Raw genomic sequence first — 24,707 nt, 5'->3', positions numbered from 1 at the left:
ATTTGGCTTAGGCTGGGAGAAAGCTCAGGAACAGAGAACAGCCAGAATACATCAAGTTCTTTTAAAGAAGCTTCGATCAAGCACGTAACTATTATCTCGTCTTTTGTTATATAAACTGGATTAAGGAAGATAATCACAAGCTCATTTGACTATCTTTTAATAAATTCCCTCAAATGGTGTCTATCATACATTATTAACATCTGCTGTCCTCAGCTTGAGACCTTCATCAAAACTGGAGTCAGTACAAATATTCCATTCCATACCTTACTTGTTGCCCCATTTTGGGATAAACAATAGTATAACATTTTAAGAAAGGCCAAATTGGTGGCAAAATGTATTTAAAGTGACAATGCTATGTAATGTGTGTGTGTGTGTGTGTGTGTGTGTGTGTGTGTGTGTGTTTTACATCCATTATCTGGCCGTTGACTCACTCTCTAACATCAGCTCCTACTAGCCACTTGAAGATAACTCAGATCCAGACACACTAGCCTTCTTGTAGTTCCTTAAACATGTCAAGACTTATTTACTCCACCCTGCAAGAAAGATTCTGCATTTGCTTTTTCTCTTGTATAGAATATTCTTCCCCCACATCTCTACATGATTATTTTCTTTTTTCATTCAGCTCAAATCTCTCCCTATCTGTAAAATCTTCCTGACAACCTAAGCTACCAGATCTACCACTCTCCCTAAATTTCCCTCTAATTTTCTCAGGCGTTAATTTTCACCAATAGCATGTATTTTTACCTGAACTTCTATCATATGTATATTTGTTTATCTATTTATCCTTCTCCATGAGCACACCTAATTTCTCTGTCTTGGTATTTGCAGTATTTATCGTAGTTCCTGGTACATAATAGGTGCTTAATAAATATTTACTTTATAAATTAATAATTAATAATGGAAATCAGCAACGTTAATTTCAGCCTGATGCAGGTGACTTATCACAAAGTATCATCACAGGGCTGCATTACATTTTTGTTTTGCTAATATGTATTTTAAACCATTTTGAATTAGGAAAATCTACTATGAGACACATGGTAAGCAAAATACAGAATACCAAAGCCAAGAAGAAGACATTAAAAGCAATCAGAGAGAAAAAAACATCTATAAGGAATGACATTTATATTGGCAACCGATATTTTCCTTATCAAAACTGGAAGCCAGAAAAGCATGAAGAATTCTCAACGTGCTGAGAGAAACTGTCAAATTTGGACTGTGTACTTAACAGGACTATCTTTCAAGAATGAGGGCTAAAAGATATCATAGATAAACAAAAATGGAGAAAGCATCACTAAGGAAACTTCTAAAAAATGTACTGGAAGAAAGAAAACAATCCCAGAATGGAGGTTTCAAACACAAAGATAAATGGTGACTAAGCAAAATGATATGTGGGCAAGTATAAAGAAACAGTAATAGTTTAAAATAGTAATGTCTCGTTAGTGATATTTTTTTTAAAAGACAGAGCTAAAATACTGAATTATAGTAGCATATAAGTTAGGATAGGATAACTGCCTTTATAACCTTCTAAAGTTCTTCTACTGTGAGTGAGGAGAATAAAGAGAGTGATTCAATTTTAAATAGTAGTTACTAAAACAATAGAAATAATGTGTGTATTGTCACAAAAGCTAAAGGTAAGAGAATGAGAAAAAAAAATTCTACTGAAAACAAAGCAAGTGGTGAGTGAAGGAAAGAAGACACACAAATAGTAGGATAAAGAGAAAAAAAATATGATGATAGAAACATATTTGTGTATACTACCAATCATAACAAATAGAAATGAACTCCCCAGTTAAAATATATAGTAAAATTAGAAAAGAAAACCCAGCCATGAGCTATTCATAAGACACAGATCTAATATATAATAAAGAGAAAGTCTGCAAGTAAAGGGATGTTAAAAGAACTAGGCAAATACTGGAAAAGGAAAACAAAAAAGAAACTAGCAATGGTACATGGAAAATTTTACTTGTGACAATTATTAAATATTAATAAAAGGTTTAAGAACGATATAACAAACTTATCTATATCTGACAACAGATGTTTGTTATAAGTGGGCATTTTACACCCACAAGATTGGCAAACATTTTAAAAAATCAAAAAATGGTACACATAGGCAAGAATGAAGAGGACGGAATTTTTATGTGCTACTTGGGGGCAGTTTGAAACTGGCACAATGACTGGTATTTTTTCTCTATGTGTCATCTTTTGTTGTTGTTGTTGTTCCTCTATTCCTCCATTACTACCTTCTTTTAATTTAAATAGATATTCTCTAGTGTACCATTCTATTTCCTTGTCATTTCTTTTATTTTTTAGTTATTTTCTTACTGGTTGCTCAGTGGATTATAATTAACACCTTAACTTTCAACAATCTAGCTCAAACATGAACCAAATATCAACAGCATCCAAAAAACATCGTGTGCTGTTATATAACTCCACTCCTAATGCCCTCCTTTGTGCAGTTATCGTCCTAAAAATTAATTCTGTATGCACTGTGTGCCATCAACACAGATTCATGGTTATTGTTTGATGAAGTTATCTTTTCATCTGAGAGCAAAAAAAGAGTTACAAACAAAAAAATACAATTGTAGTACATTTATGTTTATTTATATAGTTAATTTTACTGGTGCTTTTTATTTTTTCATGTGGATTCATGTGTTTTTTTTGCACGTCTGATAATTTTATATTGAAAACTGAGCATTTTAAATAATACAAGATGGCCATTTTGGAAATCAGATTTTCACCCCTTCCCAGGGTTTGCTGTTGTTTTGTTTGTTTATTGGCTTTTCTGAACTAATTCTATAAAGTTGGTATTCTATGTTGACTATGACACAGAAGTATTTGCTTGGTTAATTTAGTGGTCAGTTAATGACTGGACAGAGATTTCCTTAAATGCCTGGAATCAATAGTCCGTAGCCTTTTTCAAAGGAGGGAGGGAGAGAGGGAGGGAGGGAGGGGGAGAGGGAGGAGGAGAGGGAGGGGAAGGGGAGGGGAGGGGAGGGGAGGGGAGGGGGAGGGGGAGGGGGAGGGGGAGGAGGAGGGAGAGTTTGGGCACATTTTCAATATTCAGCCAGGCAGCTGACAACTCCACGTTGGCTTTCACTTCCATTTGAGCAGAACCTCAAACTAAGTGAGATGAGAGCTTAGGGCCTACTCTGGTCTGTCCTAGTGTTAACACATCAACCCTATCACACATGGGGCCTTAGAAATCTGATGGGGCATTTCATAACCCCACATCTTATGCACATCTCATTCTGCAGTTTTCCCTTTGAAGCTTTTGGTTAGTCTACTGTTTTCCCCACTGTTATTCAGTACTTCAGGCAGCCACGAAGCTAATCAGTTGCCTTTAATTTTTTTCAACAAATGCTTCTGGGGGAAAAGGCTTTTCATGTTTGGTGAACTCTAAGTTAGGTCAAATAAAGACAGTCTTGCAAGTGGGGTGTTGTGCTGAAGCACCAGAAAGGACAAATAATGGCAGTTCACTGCAAATGAGGCTTTGAAGATGCTCCAAACTCATGCTGCCCCCCTGGAGACTGCTAAGTTCTTAGGGTTCAGTGAGAATGTAGGCTGCTAGTTCTTCAGGCTAGTGTGGAACTAGAAAGGGTAAGATGAGAAAAGGGTGAATTGAAACACCACAAAGCTCACTGTTTCTACCAAGATTCAGCCGGTTTTGTTTTGAATACATGCTTCTTGAGTTGTTGCAAGCTTTTGGTTAATTCCCAGAGTTAAAAAATTTATCCTGACAAATGTTTGCCACTTTTGTCATTAATTTTATAAAGAAAAGAATTTTCAGAGGTTTAAATTGCCATTTTTGCTGATGTCTTTGTGGCAAAATGAATTTGGAATTCTACTTTGCATTACTTACCGAAATGTATTATGTTTCTAGCCTAGGAGCTTGCCAGTTTATTCATAGTTATGCCACAGGGAAAGAACATGCATATTCAAGAGTGTTCACAGCAGCATTGTTCAAAAGAGTGAAAACCTGGAAACAACTAAAATGTTCCACAGAAGAATGAATAAACAAATTATAAAGTACTACCAGGGAATACTTTATAGCAATGAAAATGCATGGATTACAGCTATATAAATTCATGTGGATAAATCCATATAACATGATTTTAAGTGGGGGGAAAGAAATTTGACGAATAATACATTCAATAAGATTCAGGTTTTATAAAGGTCTGAAATATATGATTAAAACTATTAAATAAAGGGAAGGGGATGATTTTAAAAGGCAATAGGTAAATGATTACTCCTGGGTCAAAAAGATAGGAAAGAGATAAATATGGACAGAACTTTAATTAATGTTAGCAAAGTACTATTTCTTCAGTTGGAGGGAGTGTTCATAGGTATTTATTTTATTATTATGCTTTGTAAGTTATTAATGTCACCTCTTGTCTTTTTTGTATGTATTAAATGTTTTCTAGTAATAGAAAAGATGGAATATAGACCATTTGAAAGAGGTTGCTTTCACACTTTTTCTCTTACATATTTGTGCTACCTTTACAAATTACTTCTAGAATAGTTGAAAGAGAACATAAGATTGCTACAGGCTTTGACATTTATTTATGTTTATTAAAAATATAGCCAACATATAACATTGTATCAGTTTCAGGTGTATGTCATAGCTATTCAACATGTATATACCTGAGGAACGGATCACCATGGTAAGTCTAGCAACCATCTGACACTGTACCACGCTATCACAATATTTTTGACTATATTCCCCATACATTACATCCCCATGACTTACCTGGAAAGTTGGACCTTTTATTGCCCTTTACCTTTATCTGCTCTTTTTAAATTTTTAAAGTTCACATTCAATATTATTTTATACTAATTTCAGGTATACAGCATAGTGGTTAGAAATGTGTATAATGTAAGAAGCAATCCCCCTGACTAGTCCAGTACCCATCTGACACCATATATATTTATTACCATATTATTCACTATATTCTCTATGCTTTACTTTACATCCCCACGACTATTTTGTAAATACCAATTTGTACTTCTTAATCCCTTCACCTTTTTCACTCTGTCTCCAACACCCCTCCCATCTATCACCCCAATAAATCTAGTACCCATTGGTACCATAGTTATCACAATATTATTGACTGTATTCCTTGTGCTATACCCTACACCCCCATGACTATTTTGTAACAACCAGTTTGTACTTCTTAATCCCTTCTACTTTTTTACCCACCCTTCAACCTCCCTCCCATCTGGCAAGCATCAAAATGTTCTCTGTATCTATGAGTTTGTTTCTGTTTTGTTTGTTTTTTTTGTTCTTCAGATTCCGTATGTAAGCAAAATCGCATTGCATCTGTTTTTCGCTGTGTGACATATTCCACTCAGCACAACACCCTCCAGGTCCATCCTTGCCGTCGCAGATGGTAAGAACCCAGTCCCTTCCATAGCCGAGCAATAGTCCATCATATATATGTATGAACTCCTCTTTATTCATTCATCCATCAACGGAAACCCAGGTTGCAATGAATATTTGGATGCATATATCCCTTTGAAGTAGCATTTTGTGTTATCTTTTGATCTGAAGTGAGTCTCTTATAGGCAGTGTATGTAAGAATTTTGTTTTCTTATCCATTCAGCCATCCTATGGTTTTGATTGGAGCATTTAATTCATTTACATTGAAAGTAATTGATAGATAAGTAGTTATTGCCATTTTATTATTCATATTATTTATTTTTATTGCTAAATTTTTATTTATTATTTATTTATTTAGTCTAAAGAAGTCCCTCTAAGTTTTCTTGTAATACTGGTTTGGTGGTGATGAACTTCTTTAGCTTGTTCTTGTCTAGGAAGCTCTATGTCTCTCCTTCAATTTTAAATGATAGCCTTGCTGGGTGGAGTGCCCTAGGTTGTAGGTCCTTGCATTTCATCACTTTCAATATTTATTGCCAATCCCCTCTGGTCTGTAAAGTTTCTGTTGAAAAATCAGCTGACAGACTTATGGGAGTTCCCTTGTAAGTAACTAGTTGCCTTTTTCTTCCTGCCTTTAGGATTCTCTTTGTCTTTAACCTTTGCTATTTTAATTATAATGTGTCTTGGTGTGGGCCTGTTTGGATTCAACTTATTTGGGTCTTTCTGCAGTTCCTAGGCTTCTACATCTACTTATTTCACCAGGTTAGGGAAGTTTTCCATCATTATTTCTTACAACAGGTTTTCAATTCCTTGCTCTTTCTCATCTCCTTCTGGTGCCCCTATGATGTGAATGTTGTTATGCTTGATGTTATCCTAGCGGACCCTTAAACTATCCTCATTTTTTTAAATTCTTTTTTCTTTTTGCTCCTCTGACTGGGTGTTTTCTGCTACCTTGTCTTCCAAATCACTGATTCGAGCCTCTACTTCATTTAGTCTGCTGGTGATTCCTTCTAGAGCATTCTTCATTTCAGTTATTGTATTCTTCATCTCTGACTGGCTATTTTGATGGTTTCTATGTCCTTTTCATGTTTGTAATCTCTTTGTTGAAGTTCTAAGTTCCTTGACTATCCTTATAACTGGTGTTTTGAACTCTGCCTTTGGTAGGTTGCTTGCCTCCATTTCGTTTAGTTCTTTTTCTGGATTTTTTTTCTCCTGTTCTTTCATTTGGGATGAATTTCTTTGTTTTCTCATTTTGGCTGCCTCTGTGTGTTTGTTTCTATATATTAGGCGGATCTTCTATGTTTTCTAGTCTTGCCAGGTGCTCTTATGTGGTAGTAGGTGCCCTGTGGTGCCCAGTGGCAAGTCTCCTTTGTCACCTGTACTAGGCGCTCCAGGAGGGTCCCTTGTGTGGGTTGTGTGTGCCTTCCTGTTATAGTTGAGCCTTGATTGTTATTGGCATGTCAGCAGTTGGGATTGATCCTCACTCAGGCTGACTGACTGTGGGATTTGGCCATGTCCACAGCTTATGGGCTGCTGTGCGGGGGGCTTAGCCCATGGAGCGGGATTCATCTCAGCTGGTTCTGGTGCCTGTTGAGACCACCCTTCAGGTGTGCCACTGGTGGGGCTAACTGGGTGTGCTCTGCTGTGGTCTGAAGCCAATCTTCAGGTGTATTGTTTCTGGGGTCTCCTGGTAAGAGCTCTGGCGCAGGCCAAGGTCAGCCACTGCCTATGACTAACCAGGGACTTACCTGGTAGGAGCTACAAAGCAACACACAGCTGGCTGCTACTTGTGCTGGACCTGGGAGCATGTGGAAAAGGCCACAATATGAACTGAGGATGGATGCCACCAGGACCAGGTCTAGGGTAGCTCCGCAAAAAGACAGGACAGTCCGAGGCCTGCTGCTACCTGCCAGCTCCTACAAGATTCAACCACTGATAAAGCCTCCTGTGGTAAGGAGTTGGATGTGGCAGTGTCTCAGGGAGTCACCATGGTGAAGTAAGCGAGCTCACCAGACCAAATCAAGTTCAAATTTGCCTATTGAGCATGACGGGGGGCTCAATACAGAAAAGATGGTACCTGCCTGCCCACTGCACAGGAAAGGGACCCCACATAGGGAAAATGGCAACTCTTCCTCTAGTCCTTGTTCTGAAGCCACACAACTCAGTGTCTCCCTGTATATCTCCAACACCCCCCATGCTACTGGTCCCTGTCAGAGCCCACGGTGAGTGCTTGCAAGCAAGTGAGTCTTTTCACAGGCCCTTTAAGAAAATGTCTGGGTTTCCTGTATAGGCTTTGCCATTTATTAAACCGTGTGCAGGAATTTAAAAAGTTACTTGATGTCTCTGAGTCTGTATCCTATTGGTGGTACTTACTTCAAAGGCCACTGTGAGAATAATGGTAAATTACAAGTAAACTAATCAGTTTGTAGAAGGTACTCAATAGCAGGTATCACTGTGTTTCCCCAAAAATAAGACCTTGACGGACCATCAGCTCTAATGTGTCTTTTAGAGCAAAAATTAATGTAAGACCTGGTATTAAATTATATTATATTATATTATATTATATTATATTATATTATATTATATTATACCTGGTTTTATGTTATATTAAAGTAAGACCGGGATTTATATTATATTATATACAACCCGGTATTATATAATATGTTATGTTACGTTATATTATATTATATTATATTTTACCCAGTCTTATATTATATTAAAATAAGACTGGGTCTTATATTAATTTTTGCTCCAAAAGATGCATTAGAGCTGATGGTCCGGTTAGGTCTTATTTTCAGGGAAACATGGTATTTAAGGTATACAGCATGATATTTTGCACCATATTTTGAACCAACTATTGAACCATTTATAACTTGAAAAAAAGGTTTGTCTTTTAGAGATATTTCTATTTCTACACAAAGTTTTAAAAAGGTACTGTAGAATAATAAAACTATTTTGAGATAACTATTCTTCCAATTATTGTTTCCAACACACGAAACATTTCAGCATTTTCAGAATATGTGTGTTCCTTAGAAATACAATCTGAGAAATAGCCCATTTGGGCATCTGTATATTTGAGAAATTTCCACTTGTGTGGGTTTTTAAAAAATACCTTGTTGCAAACCTAGAAAACTTGAAAGCCCCCATAATTTTTACTGAACTCCATTGAGCATGTCCATTCTGTACCAAAAAGACACTAATTCACTGTCTTAGTTTGCCGCACAGGGTCTATTTAAGCATCAACATGAGACCCACTCCCTGTGCCTGGTTCATTCTAATTCTTCAGTCCATCAGTACCCTCAGGTGAAGAAAAGTCAAAAGTTAGGGAAGCGGTCACGATCAAGTTCAGCATCAAGCACAAATTCCAGGTAATCAAATTTGTCTTTGGCATTTTCCTTTTTTGTGCCCATTTCTTATCTCTAGGTCCGCATCTTCTGAGTTCTGTCACCTCCCTCTATGACCTATTTCTCATGTCTCAGTTTAGCATTCCATCTAAGCCCACCCTATTTGAAATACAGCTCTTAATTATCTATTTTCCGAGCTAAATTAGTATAATCTCACAAAATGCAGTGTTATAATATGCCAATGTTGTTTCATTAAGTTATTGATTTACCAGGAGAATGGAGGCATGTGAGAACTGAATGCAGATGCAGAACATGATAAATGAAACACTAAAGGTTTCTCATGTTACATTTCTTATTAGAGAATAACTTACCAATGTCCTCAAATAAGCTTCCCTATTTTATTCCTAGATCTGAATGAAGTGATTCCACAGAGAGTTAATGCTTTTATCCAGCAGGTTATACTGGAGTCTGGGACAGGTAGACACTGAGTACTATTTTTGATTAGCTAGAGGTCCCTAAACATGGCTCTATACCTCAGTTCTTCACTGTGGCCACAAATCATTTGTAACCGCTACCTTTCCCAAATGGCATTCTCATAGGTGACTTCAAATTATTAGCAACTGCAGGGTTCGGTCTCTTAGCCTGTGAGCATCGGTGTCTTTGTTGAGATCTTGCCTGTCTTGGGCTTTTACTTTAGGCTTAACAATCAGAAAGATAAACCAGCTGCAAAATCGGAATACTCACCCAAGTAAGTAGAAATTAATTTTGGAATATCTACTATTTGGTGTGCCATAGAGTGTATTATTGAGAATCAGATCCACTTTTCATTTTCAAATAGCTCAGAATGTCTGCACCATGCATGACTTTTAACACGATCAATTCCACCCTGCTGATCCTACAGAACAAGAAACTGGGGCCCAGAAAAGTTAAGTGATATGCCACAAATGACATAGAATTTAAGTGGCAGAGCCTGGACTAAGATTTCTTGACTCTTAAGCCGGCTCTTTTTCTCTATTCTTCTCTTCTTTTTTTAACCAACCATACCTGTTGATTTCTCAACAAAGGGGAGTAAAAACCATTTGTACGAATCCTGTTCTTAACATAAATAGCCAATGTTAGTACAGCTGGAGATCAGCATGTCCAAATTATATGTTATAGACACTTTGTTTGTAATTGGCTATTTTAAATGACTACCTCCTAAACATCAGAATTAGGTTTTCATTCAACACTCTTCATACACACATTTGGCAAGTCTACATTCTGTGAGGCTAATAATGATGATGATTTTGAATAATATGTGGGCATGCTACTTGAGAAGGTTTCTGAATTATTGATTAAATTTCCACAAAACCAAAAACATTAGAAATTGTGAATGCTAACATACTCATTATTCTTTGTTATGAAGTGGGTTGATGCCAGCACAGTTTTAAAAAAATACTGTAATACTGTGGCCTGGCTATTGTCTGTCATTTGAATTCTTTTGAAAATGAACCCTCAAACATTATTCTTTAAAAAAGTCAATTTATTCCAGTGCTACAAGTGACATACTCCAAAAGAAAGAATTATTGTTCAGGAACTATGGGGAGGCAGCCAAAACCTCTCCATAAGGCTGAGTCCTTTTCTCTTTACAATAGCTCATTACCAAAGGTAAAGACTGAGTAGTAAACACATTAACGGTCCCATAAATCCGGAGATGAGTAATTAATGTCTTGATGCTAATAATGTCATCTGCACATAAGGCATAAGCCAGGGATGCCAAAAAATATATATACATACAACTTGCATTCATCTTTTGTTATCAGTATATATTATTACAATTTTAATACAGTTTTCCTTTCATTTTTTTGGCACACTCAATATTTTAGGAAAGGAAAAAAACTGTATTAAAATTGGTATACTCAATACATACCGATAACAAAAGATGAATACGTCACGTTTGACGTCTGCAATTACAAGAGGTGCTCAAAGTGGTTACCATTAGTGTCCAGACACTTTTAATTAGGCAAACCACTGCTTGAGCAACGTTGACCAAAGTGTCCACTTGTATACATGTTTTTGGCACCCCCAGTATGTATACATTTTTTGGCACCCTCTGTATATATGTATTTTATATCTAGCCCACTTTACCCAAATTATATTTCTGTAGATTCTGACTTCTTAAAGAGTTACAGCAACAACTTCAGGGATAGACAATACATTATAAAGTACACATTCTTAACCTGCATGTTTAATCACAAATAGAACAGGCAGGTGTAACTGAATAAAGATTCATTAGACATAAAGAAAAATAATCCTCATTAGACTCTATTTTAGATTAACAAAACTCACAGTGTCTGTGCTGTTGATCATGATATATTTCCCTTCAGCTCAACAACTGCTAACAATACCAAATCAATAACCACCCAGATTTCATTATGAAGTGTGCAAACTACTACATTAAAAAGCCACGTTAGCACCAAGAAAATTTACTAGGCAAATAGTCTCAAGATGCACATGGCATACCTTTAAATAGCACTGTTAAAATATCAAATAAAATGTCATCATCTATCAGGTCTCTGGCTTTTATAAATTGTTTAGACTGGGAAACTTTGGATTTGGACATTGTTCTTTTCATGTGATGTAGAAAAGAAGAGACCGTAAAAAGAAAAGAACAATAAAGCGTAGCTCATTTTTGAAGTTCTTTCGTGGAAAAACATACTCTGGATCATTACCCTTCTAATCAACAATTTCCTTCTTCCTCCCAATCCTTCCCGTCTGGTATTTACCTTTCTCCCCCATCCCCCCTTCTCTCTGGGTGGTATTCTGAGCTTATACATAGTACTCAGTAATCATATTTTTTAAATCGCTTCAAAAGAGAATCCCAGGAGGGCATGACAGATATGTATGTACTGAGTATTTTTAACCTGGACCATAGCTTTTACTCACTATTTCTATACTCTTAAAAACACACCAGTGTGGCTTGACCGCAGAGTTCCCCCAAAGAGAGGAAGGCCCTTCGAGCAGGATCAGCTACTACCTACCTACAGACTAGTTATTATCACACCTTAGTGGCCATTTCCCTGCCCTCTTCCCTCCACCCCTTTCCTTTTATTACCACACCACACTCCCCACAATTCCCAAACAACAACATCTCTGTTTCAGTTTCTTCTCTGGATTTCCCACACTTAATGCAACCCAGACCTCACCTTCAGCTCTCCTGAGGCCACTTTGGAAGCCAGCTCGATGACACAGCCAACAGCCATGCGTGCAGCACCGGACGAGTGCAGCTCATTCCAAATGGTGTCACTGTCCACCTGAGCAAACAGTCAGCAGAGCCCGCAGAAAGAGAGGGAGAAAGACAAGGAGAAGGAGTAGATGAAAGAAGGGAGGACGGGGGAGGGGAGTGGCAGAGAGGGGAAGAGAAAGAAAGCAAATTTGTGAGGAAGGGCTGGCAGGGTAACAGCCTATGTACAATAACATTAGTCTTCCGTCTTGGCCAGCTGAAAAGGCCTTCTGGACATAGCTTTGCTTATATTTTTTCTCTACACTGACTTCTCCAATGGAAACACATTCCTGCCATGCCTCACTGCCATTCCCTGTTTAGATTTCTCATTACAAACAGCATTACATAGGCAGGATCTGGCGTGCTTACAGGCCTGCTAGAAACCAGGCCCCCGTAGTACATAGAGTAACAACTAACAGCACTTAGCTATACATAAAAATCGGATTTGCAAGTGCTAGAGGGGGAAAATTCGAATACCTTTCTGGCTGCAGATTTACAAAGGGCCAAAGACAATTATCAGGCAGGTAGCAGCAGCAGTCAGTGAGTAGGAAGCAGCAACCACAGTTAGGTTCTCCAAGCAAATGGAAGGAGTGTGTGGTCCTCACTCACTCACAGCATTAAACAGTCACAACGTTCAGCTGCAGGGAGCAATTTGATTTCCAAAGTAGAAGGTTAAAATTTTAACATTTTGTACAGTAATCTTAGTGCAAATTGGTATTATTAAAACTGGAGAGGACATTAAAATACATGGTTGCTTCTTTACTAGAGAACAAAGCATGAACCAATATTTTGGATTCAGCTTTATTAAATGCTGTTTACTCTTTCTCATGCATGCAGTAAGAGAACATATATAACAAGGACAAGAAAACTGCAATGGCAGTGGTTTATAATCATCATATATGTTACATGTTTTTATATATAAAATATTTCATAATACATAAATAACAGTATCAAATAGAAGTCTCTAATTTTAGGACACATAAATTACTTCGAGCGCTATGAAATAGTAAAATTTCTGTGACTGCAAATATCAAGACTTCTCAAATGGGTCAAAGAAGGGAAATCCCACCCAAAATAAAGATTTATTTTAAAAGAATTAAAGAGGACTAATGACATGAAACAAATATAATGACTAACAATAACACATATTTACAGTGCACTAAGTATTTAAGCATTTTCACATGCCTTTTCTCATGAAAAACTTACCAACTTAAATTGTGTCAAGAACAATGAATAAATAAAAATAAATGAGAATAAACAAATGCATAAATAAATAGAAAATTAAGATCCTTTCAACAACAGCATAGTGGAATTAAACTGTCTGAGTTTTCACTAAATTATGGTTTTACCACTGGAACCTAAATGACAGTGGGCAACTAATGAATGAATGCCTCTGTGCCTTGGTTCCCTTACTTGTGAAATGGCAAATTTTCATAGTACCATCCGCATATGATTTTGGTGAGGATTAAATAAGTGACAAGCAAATGTTAGCTACTACTAATGTAGCTGCTAATACACGCATTCTGTAAAGCCTTGCACATAGTAGAGGCCTACTAAGTGTTTACCGCATGAGCACACTGCGGCTTAGAACACCTACTGAGCTGGGCCACGGACTCTCACGCTGACCTTTGACCCTAACAGCCTATGTCTTTCTACCACATTCCTGAAATGACCTTTGCTTCCTAAGGACATCCAGCCAGTCAGAGTCAACACCACCATGGTGAACATCATCAGCTAAAAAGTGCAAGAATCATCAAATGGACACTTGAACCGAATCATGTGCCCTCTAAATTGAAAGTTTTATTTTTTGCTGCACGAATACAAATTGTTATTTGAGCTTCATGTGGATATACCTTTGTGGAAGACGGTTGCATAAGTTGAAAAATAAAAACCAACATTTACCTTGCATTGCATAGTTTTTAACCAATTTTCAACCATTACAGAGCTATAGGTGCCACAGAAAGTCCTCCTTAATCCAATTTAAAATTACTGGGAAGGCAAGTAAACATAAAATAAATCAATAAATCCCAAAAGACTTAATGGTGACTCTATGGGATGTATCGTCCAACATTTATTTACTTATATTTGAACATGAAAAACAGTTTATCTAAATACCACTTCAACCTATGTTCTATGTACGTTTCATTTGTAACTAAATAGTAATAATGATCAAGGTTTGTGGCGACAATCTATTTTAAATGGGTAGTTGTATTCAATTCTGAATTTATTAACAGGTTTGTCTTGGATCAAGCTGCCATAACAAAATACCACAGAACGGGTGGCTTAAACAACAAAAATGTATTTCTCACAGCTCTGGAGGCTGGAGACCCAAGATCAGGTTGCCAGCCAATTCTGTTTCTGTTTGAAATTCTGGTTCAATTATCTTCCCGGCTTGCACATGACTGACTCCTCTCTATGTCCTCACATGGCCTTTCCTTGGTGAGTGATGTACAGGGAGACATATCTGTCTCTCTTCCTCTTCTGATTAGGCCACCAGTTTTATCAAATTAAGACCTTACCCTTATGACCTTATTTAACCTTAATTACCTTCTAAAAGTCTTATAAAATTCAATCATATCTGGGGTAGGGCTTCAACATATGAATTTTGGGGGGGCACAATTCAGTCCACAGCAAGGTTATACCCCAGAAAGTTCATAAGTCAATTTATAAGCATATTTTCCCAAGATATTGTATTCCAATGGTGTTTCAGGGCCATTAACTACCAAAATTAGCCATCAAAGGCTACCCATATGTATTTGCTGGGTTACTTTCTAATAACAGCTCCAATGGTTTAACAACAACAAAAAAGATACATGGCTCATGAACTCTCCTTGGATATAAAAGATTGCTAAATCCACTTTCTGCCATTTTCAGTGGCAAAAAGTATTTCTCCTCTCCTTATGTTCCTTTTATTGGTTGGAGAGATTGCCGAAAACCTTTCCCTATATTAGTGCTAACATCAAGAAAAAAACCTTCATACGAGAGCTCTGACTTCAACGGCTGCAAGACTTCATGACAGTAAGAAACAACTCTAGATAAGAGAGGATGGTTGACTCCATAAATTGATAGTGAATCCTGGCATGGAGTAGGATACTGAGAGGCTAGAAAGGAAGGAAAAAGAGCAAGAAGGGTTCCATTGAGATGAATATATGTAAACAGGGGTAAAGAGCAGAGATGGCAATACAATAATGGTAGAAGTAGAGACGAGACGGGCTTAGAACTGTAAGAAGACTGGTGCTCTAGCATTTGGAAGTTGCAGGTATTAATAGAAAGATTGAGAGAGTGGCACAGAGTTGGTTCTGGATATGGGCGATAATGTAAATTGTAACAGATTATGCCAGGAAAGGGGAAAGAAATGGCAGTGGAACAGAAAGCAACCTGCTGACTACTCTAGCTGGTACTAAAACCTTGCCCAAGTTCTTAAGACATGCAAAGCAAATTCTGAAAACCAGAATTACTATAATTTGAACAAAAAAAAAAAGTCAATAAGTCAATGTGCTTTTATGTTTTTTATTTCCATGAACCACATTTATTCCTCCTTGGCCTGCCCGCCAGTTCATTCTTCTGCCTGGAGAGAGGAAGGGGAGAGAGGAGAGGGAAGAAAGAGAGGGGAGAGAGGAGAGAGAGAAGAGAGAGGAGAGAGAGAAGAGGGAGAAGAGAGAAAAGAGAGAGGAGAGAGAAGAGTGAAAAGAGAGAGGAGAGAGAGATGTGTACACATGCACGTGCGTTAGGAGGCAGTGGTACATGAGCTGAAAGGGAGATGAGGATTGATATAAAAGAAATATAAAGAAATTGACATTCGAAATAGGATTTTCCATCAATGCACCCCAAAATCCAGAGTTAGTGGTGAGGGAGGATTTTTTTCCCCAAGGCCTTTACATGCCAAGAACTAAGCCTGGTGGTCTCAGATTATAGTCCTATGTTAGTGATAGCATCAAGACAATGATAGCTCAGTGATGAGACTCTCAAAATATGACAGCCAGGCACAGGGCTTGCTGACCTAGGTTATAGATAGGATATAATGAGAGGAAGAAAAAGCTAAAAGCCATCCCCCTGATCCTGAGCAATTGGACAAAGGCAAACCAAAGAGGTACAACAGAAGCAGGGAAAGCAGAGAGTGATAAATGAGCAAATCCCAGAAAGAGGAAATTACGTTAGGTAAACTGACAAAATAATAAGCAAGCCTTATTTACTTACACTTGGGACTTTTGCAATCCATGTCTAAATTAAACTGTAAGCACCCCATAAAAAAGTCTGTGAGGTAGTGTGAAACCTAAATGGAAGGTCAGACTGAAGCTTTCCTAAGATGCTCTGATATCCCGTGGGGTACAAATGGAAGCCTCAAGTTCCCCTAATCCTCCAAAATATGCCATGGGAGAGCCTCTGCTTGAGTAACTAAGTGTAGTTAGGGTCAAGTGGAGTCCAGAGCAGAAGCTGAAGGGTGACCCCAGTACCAAGGAGAGCCAAGATGAGACTGCTGGAGCCTGGGAACCCCACAAAGCTCCATCTTGCAGTGACATCAGAAACTGGGAGAAAATCAGCTGCTGACCTCAGCTTGAAATGCTGGGAGATCAGGAACAATCAGGAACAATCATGAGGTTGCCATGGAAACCTGAACAGCAGGAGTACCCAAGGATCCCATCAGGACTCTATCCTTCCCTAATGATATCTTGGGAGAGCAAGCTGAGAGACCGAGCAATTACCTAAACAGGCTGTGTCCAACCACAAGTTGATCTTACAGACAGACTTTTAAAACTGAAAGGAACCTATGGCTCAAAGAGACTGACGTATTATTAATTGCAGAGATGATTAGCATAATGAAGAGAAAAAAGAAAGAGCATATTTATCACACATATGAGTGAGCCTTGGTAATTTTATGTTCCATTTTCAAGGTCAGAAATTTACTCTGCTGTGATGACAGGAAAAATATTCTAGCCAGGATCCTGGGCAGAAGTCCCCAAGGATATGCTGCATACATGGCTAGTGATATATAATTGTATTTTGGAATTAATGTGGAAACATGCAACTTACTGCCCCCCTCAGAATTCATCTGGAATGTTTACCAAGCTTTTCCTTATATACTATTCTAAAAATCAGTATGCTTTCAACTTCCAAATATCTCTGACAACGTAACTAATGTACAAAACATGAAGGCAGCTTTAGTAGTCTGCTGAGTAACTGTCCACAGAGGCCTTGTTTTAGTGCCAGAATTAAAATCTATCAATCTGGAAATAATCCCCCAAAAATTCAACTCACTTGATAAATATGTAGGAGGGTCTGGACCTAACATGTGTCCAAAACTGGGGATCAGAAATGTTAGGTGAAGCTGTCCCACAAAAAGTCTTCCTGTGTGAGGAACCAAGCAAATGTGGTGAGACAGGGTGGAAAAATGCTTTAGAACTGAGAATTATACAAGCTTGGCCCACAAGGAAGATTTAGTCAGCAGAGGAGGAGGTGCAATTCTGATGAGAACGCAAGAGTCTGGCACTGAGATCCTGCTAGCCCATGCTCTCAGAGACGCATGTTATTTACTGGGGTAGAACAGGATAAAGAGATAGAGAAGTAATTAAAACCGAAATAGGCAGTACATTTTTAAATCTGTAAAAAAAAATAAAAAAAGGGGAAAAAAAAGAAAAGAAAAAAGAAATTGAAGTAGAACGCTTTCGTAGTAATTTGAAAAAAACAGAGCAGAAAGAGGCACAGTTTCCACTTCATTACGGAGCTCAGAGAATGCAGGACAACTGGCAACATGACAACCCCAGAATAATTAGCAGAGGCCTGCAGGACTCAGCGATTCTAAAAAGTAAACAAACATACAAACAAGGAGAAAAAGAAAGAAAATAACAGGAATGATGGGGACAGGAGGAAGTCCAGCAATTCAGAAACATCTAGCAATTATTCATACTACTCATTATCTGAAGCTCCAAAAATAATTAGGAAGCCGCTTGCTCTCCTGAGACATGGAAGAACTGTTATATGAGGGAGAGTAAGAACCGAAAAAGCACTAGTTACCACCTGGCCACTAGATACTATTAACTGCATCTGAAAGAAGAACACCAGGTTGCAATCTCTCTTACTATTAGTGAAAGACAATAAAGGATAATAATAACTAAGAAGGACTGCTGAAGCAAACATGACTAACCAATGGAAGAAATGTGATTTCATTCACTCGAAGTCAAGGCTGAATGAAATTCAGTTAATAAAGACAGTAATAGGAAACTAATATGGACATTTCAGATTTTCAGTTTTATTATTATATATTCTCCCACTCTATAAGGTTCTTGTCTTTATTATTTACAAATAATAATTTAATTTTAGTTATCACCTCATAATTACAGAGTACTTATTAAGATCCAGGCACTGAGCAAAGCTCTTTGCCTATATAAACTCACACACGTTTTATAACAACCATTGACGCAGATGCTATTAGTAAGCAGTTTTACATATGAAACTCAGAGAGGTTATTCAGCTGGAAATCAGTGGAGTTGGAATGACAACCCAGAGGAATGAGTAGGAGCTCTTTACCCATACTGATTTTTATGCTAGTACATCATATTTGTAGAATGAAGTTTTCCTAATGAAATAAATCATCTGAGACATATATGAATGTTTTATCTTTCAAGTGACTGAAACTCTACCGGGTAAAATTTTCTAAAATATTCAAAAAATTCAAATGCCACAAGGTGTATCTAGTTGGACTAGTGGGATTTTTGCCAAGTTTGTAATTTGTTTGCCATTCTTCTCATTCAGTGGTTCTCAGTGGGGATGGTTTTGTCCCCTGGGGGCTATTAGGCTATTTTTGGTAGCCAACACGGAGGGGACAGATGTGTTCCTGCCTTCTCTTGGGCAGGACACCAGAAAAGCTGTTAAACATCTTACAATGCAACAGGAGAGTATAACAAAGAATTACCTGGCCAAAAAATGTCAGTAATGCTAAGGTTGAGAAATCCTGCCCTAGAAATATTGAGAACCATACAAATAACAGTGCCTCCTTCTTCATATTGGCTGCTAGAAATTCCAAAGCCAAATTTGCGGCCCTTCTCCAGTAAATGTAATAGTTACTACAGCACACACTTGGTAGACTAAGTTCATTCCTGGCTCCTTGTATTTTCATTTTTGAATGATTACCACACCTACTTTATAAACACACGCGCGCGCGTGCGCACACACACTACTACATATTTGCTTATTTTGAAAGCTGCTTCAAATCCTTTATGGAACATGGCAATACTAAAAAGAAAATAGAAAGAAGGAATGAGAAGCAAAAAGAGAAAGCAGAGAGAGAGAGAGAGAGCCCAGAGAGTGCAGATGGGGAAAGGAGAGAGAAGTAACAAGGAGAAAAACACTTTATATTTTCATTGTTATTTTTTAAAGTTGTGCTGTCTCTCTTGCTTTTTATTTGGAAAACAACCAAGAATAATTATTTTCAACACTGTTCTTTTTTTTGAATTTCTCCAAATAATGTTGTCTACTGAATAGAATCAACACTAATATAAATTTATTTTTAAGAACTGTTCTGCGCTTTTCAGTTTCTTAAGTTTCACAGATGTTAATGACAAAGCCAGGAATAAAACCTTTCATAGTTCTCACTTTTTTTTCCCTCCAATCTCAACTTATCTTTCCTTAATACATCAAAGAACAAGACTACAATTTTTTTTAATGACTTCAAAAAGGAAATAATTATATAATGTTGGTGGCAAAATAAAAGATCAAGGACATCGTGTGATTATTGGTATCTATACGAAAAATGGAAAAAAAAAAAGCAAAAAAAAGGAAGGAACAAAAGAGACAATTTCTACCTATTGAAAGCCAGGTCCCTGAGAAACAGCAGTCCCTGAGAGGGTTCCGTTTGTCCCTGCACACAGGGAAGGGTGGGAGGACATGACAGCCTCCTGCCTTTGAGTAGCCATGATTTATTTTGTTAAGTGGAAACACGTAAGTGACATTCTGAGTATATCCACCCTTCCAAATGTTCACTTCCTTTGAAACAGATTCTGAGCATCTGAGAGGTGGGTACGATATTTCAAAAGCCATTGTTTTCACAGTTTATTTGCTCCATTGTGAATTAGGGGCATGAAATTAAATGACCACAGATGTGTGATCTGGATTTTGTAAGAAATGAAGACGTTTCCTGAGTGCCCTCTCACCTGCTGCCTCTTATTCAGAAGCCTCTGTGCTTCTGATAAACTTTTGGGTTATCACCCGATGGTCTTCAGTGTTTTGGGATTTTTTATTTACTCTGAGAATGGCCACATAAAAATAGATGGCAAAATAAAAGTATGACACACACTACAAAAAATAATCTGAGTTCCAAGTAAGTTAATCATCCAAAGTTAGGTATGTCACTGGATAATATACATTGGCATATAATTTATGGTTTAAAAAACAGCAATAACAATAGCAATCTCCTTAAATATTCCCTCAGATCTGTAGAAGGTATAACTTACTGTTAACTAGGGTGTAAAGAATTTTCTTGGTGTTAAAGGGATTGATGACCAAAGTAGACAAAGAGTCTATGAACAGAGACAAAGTGAGAAAAACCTTGGAGAGACCTGGTACAGGTTAGGGCTAAAATAGTAGTTGTAGGTTCAAATGACTCCAGAAGTCCAACTGGCAATAGGGCTGTAATATATGGTAAAGAAAATGAGGTGGGGCGCTAGGTGCAATTTTTCAATCGTAAATATTGAGAATTCATTTAAAAAAAAATGTTCAGCCAAGTTCAAATGAAACCTATGTTTCTTCAAGATGGCTCCTGGGCTTCCAGGGTGTAACTTCTGTTGTCCAGTAGTGACTTATTTTTACACAAAGTTTAAAAATTCTAAAGCAGGAAAGGGCAAAAAGTGTCTCAGAGTAACTACAATAATAAACAGCCTAACTTAAGAAGAGTTAGTCTTATCCTAAAGGATTCTAGCCCACGCCTGAGGGGAACGCTAGAGCAAGGATGCTCAGGTTAACATCTCAAACCAAAGTCAAAAAATACTCACAGCACTGCAGAGAATTTCATGGCACTATAAAAATTTGTTATTTGAGAAAATATATAGTGGTGAAAATCATAATGAATTCAGCAATGATTTTTAAATCCATTTGAAGTATATTAATTGCAGCAATACCTACATGCATTTGAAAATGTAGTCCCATATTTTTAAGATGTAACATGTAGTATTCAGTCCATGGACAATTTTGGGTGTGCATATGAATTCATGGGCATCTTGTAATTAATAACTTCACAGCCCTCTAGCAGTTTGTGAACACAAGTTAAGAACAATTGTTCTAAATATGCTCCACTGTTTAGGGCATAGACAGCTGCAAAGAATAATGTACTCCCTCTAATAATAAGAAAAATGCTGAATAAACATTACTGGGGGGCCATTCGGGAGCTGAGGTCACAGGCAATCAAATAACCTGTTGTCTAACACTTTCACTGGATTCTTGAAAGGAGGAAAGAGAGAAAAGAAGGCAGAAGAAATATTTAAGAGACAATGACTGAGAATTTCTCAAAAATAGTGAAACAACAGATCTAAAATATTCAAAGCCCAACTAGAAAAAAACCCCAAAGATTAATTACACAAATGAGAAAACCATATCAAGATATGTTACAGTCAAACTCCTTAAACTCAACAAAAATTCTTAAAGGCAGTCAGAGCAAGAGACACATTACATAAAGCTGAACAAAGACAGGAAGGTAGCAGATTCCTTAGTAGAAACGATTCAAGCTAGAAGACAACGGAATGGCATTTTTAAAGTTAGCAAAGAAAAAAAAAAATAGACATCCCTGAAAAAGACATCCCTGAATTCTATATTAGTAAAAATACCTTTTAAAAATTACTTTGAGACAAAAATAAAGATTTTTCCGAAAAATAATAGCTGTGCTATTTATTGTATTGCCATCAAACCTGAGTTACAAAAAACAAACAAAAAAAACCAGTAAAGGAAATCATTTAGGAAAAACAGTATAATACCAGACAGAAACTTGGATTGATACAAAGAAAGGAAGAGTGCTACAAATGACAATAATGAAGACATGTATAGTGACTTTTTTCTTATTTTCATTCCCTTTAAAAAGATAATTGACTGCCTAAAAGCAAAAATAATAAAAATTTGTTGTGGGGTTTATGGTACATGTAAAAGTCAAATGTCTGACCACAAAAAGACAGAAGACTTCAAATAAATTGCTGTAAGATTCTTACACATGAAGCAGTATAGCATTACTTGAAGGCAGACAGTGATAAGTATTGAATAGTGTAAATGTTAGAGAAACCACTAAAAAAATAAAGAGGTACCACTAATAAGACAATAGTGGAAACAAATGAAATAATTTTTTAAAATATTCAATCCAAAAGAAGCAGAAAAAGATAAAATGGAAAAACCAACCATCCAACCAAACAACCCCCCCCATGGCACAAATATAAAACTAACAAGATGACATACTTAAATGTAACCACATCAAGAACCACTAGTCCAGAACCCGCTATTCAAAGTGTCCACAGGGTTTCCCATCCACAGATAAAGACAAGCAAGATAAACACAAGCAAACTTTCATAGCAATCTGTTTAGAATAATTTTTTACCTGTTGAATCTAATTAAAATAATTGAGTTTTTTATTGTATATGGTTTTGTATCTCATTTTTAGTAATTCTGTTTTACAAAGTATTTTACAAAGTATTGCTTTACAATAGGAAATGAAACATGAACAAACAAAATCTCTGCATCACCACACCATAATTTGAGAGCATTAATTTCCTAGAGAAAGTACTTTCCTTCCAAATTATACAAAGAAAGAACTCTATTTGGGTAAGAAAGGGGAAAAAAAGAAAGGTGAAGCTAGAGGTAAAATTAGGATGTGTTAAGAGTTTTGTTAATAAATTAGCCTTCTCAAAAGGAGTTGTACCAAGAGACAATGACTACTAATAATTTGTCTAAGTAGTACATCAATAGTTTCTCCAACCCCGCACTTAGAGAAGTTGTCAGGCTTCCTGATAAACTTCAGAATAGGTATCCCAAGTAACCAATCTTTGAACAAAGTTTCCTCCACTTTACCCCAATCCTTTGGCTGGTAGCCTTGGCAAGGTGTCATCAACCTTTAGTGCAATAACACCTTATTTATTTTTGTTCACTTGAGACTTACAGACCTTGAAAACTACCTCTTCCACTTACAAGCCGAGCAAACTTAGGCAAGTTCATTAACTACTCCAAACCTTAAGAAAAACGGAGATAATATTTACCTTCCTCATAAGATTATTATTAGCATTAAATTAGTCAATTGATGTAAAGTACTTAACATAGTACAACACAATGGTGAAGTAGTAAGTGCTCAGTAAATGTAACCTATGAAAGAAATCATCCCAAAGTTTTGGTTCCAACCTTACTTTCTATTCCATAGCACATCAAAAACAAAATCATATGTGATAATGCTGGAAGCCAGAAACTATCTCCAATCAGAAAGCTACTTTTTTTTTTTTTTTTTTAAGCTACATATGGATCTAGTTCAAATAGAGTTTCCTGAATGAATGTGGGCCTTTTCCAAGCACATCCAGCATAACTCAATCATTGGCACCCGAAACAAAGCTAATGCTCTCAAAAGCTACACATGATAGAAATTAAGCTACCTGTACTGAAAGTGGATGTGAAAGTATTTAAAAGGGAAACAGAATGACTTAAACGAAAAGGAATTTAGGCACAGGCTCCTTTGTAGAATCTAAGCCCAGCTTGTTGATTCCTTTCGGAAATATTCCCAGAGTTAAATGTAATACTATTGTGCCTGTTAACAGAACAGGCTTCACATGCTCTGTGCATGGCTCACATGGTGCACGATTCTTCCTCGGATGCCTTGAATATTTCACCCTGAAAGTTGGGAACCAAAACTGCTCAGTTAGTACTAAGTGGTTTAGTAAGCTCTTGCTTCTAGGCTATCCCGCCGCTACGGCTATGGGGCATATCTGAATAATTGAGTTTAAACTTAAATAATGATCAGATGCCCCTAGAAACCTCCTGACAGACACCAGACTCAACAAAGAAACCGGTTTTTCATCACAGTACTGATTTGGGGCCATTTTAACCATGTTGTATAAAAGTTGAACTGTAAAAGAAATGAAATCTCTTCAACTTTTATATCACATTAGGTAAAGCATATTTCTTAAATGAATTGTATATTGTGGAACAGATATTTGTGCATACAGCATCTTGATTTGGTAACTTAGAAATTACTGAATATTTTTTAAATCACTGAAATCATTTTAGTTTGATTTAATTTAATTTCTGAGAAATTTTAGTTTTAGTTTTTCTACATCGCTTATTCAGTTTTAAGCTTTATATAGTATGTATAAGGGTGCCTGCAAACCAAATTTCTTATTTGTTTAGGGAAACAGAATAATTATTTTTTTCCACTTATGAGGTATTTGAGAAGCTTAATCAGTATTTTTTTTTTCATCCAACTTCCACTCTTATAGCTAGAGTTGAAGTTTCCAGTAGATACCTTCTATCTGAGAACAGTGTGAGAGTAGGACAGATTCAGAGAGGGGAAATCCTAATTTATTAGTAGATTCAGGGCAAATGTTAGTAAAGTCAAATTTATTACCCAAAGAAAGCAAAAAATAAATATCTTTGGTCAGCATCTAAAGAAAGACATAGGGGGCAGAATGGGGCACCTAATGAGTGCTGGACTCTGTGTTAAACACTTTACAAACATTACCCAATTTATTTTCCATGACAGCTTAATAAATGTACTACT

The 24,707-nt window shown here is 36.9% G+C and overlaps 1 protein-coding gene across 15 annotated transcripts in view; it reads right to left on the bottom strand.

The window, feature by feature from the left end:
• The window catches only part of HDAC9 (histone deacetylase 9), an 858,791-nt gene that overhangs the window by 201,428 nt on the left and 632,656 nt on the right, over nt 1-24,707 (bottom strand). For all 15 annotated transcript variants that reach the window (XR_012498895.1, XM_074340815.1, XM_019727246.2 and 12 more), the window contains one exon: nt 11,904-12,011. Coding sequence is in view for 14 of the 15 variants with exons in the window: in XM_074340815.1 (XP_074196916.1) it covers nt 11,904-12,011 (108 nt within the window). In the remaining variant the exon portion in view is untranslated. The remainder of the gene's footprint in view (nt 1-11,903; nt 12,012-24,707) is intronic.

This window comes from Rhinolophus sinicus, linkage group LG09 (genome assembly GCF_036562045.2).
Source record: "Rhinolophus sinicus isolate RSC01 linkage group LG09, ASM3656204v1, whole genome shotgun sequence".
Classification (NCBI taxonomy): Eukaryota; Metazoa; Chordata; class Mammalia; order Chiroptera; family Rhinolophidae; genus Rhinolophus; species Rhinolophus sinicus.
This window is presented reverse-complemented; position numbering and strand designations above follow the sequence as displayed.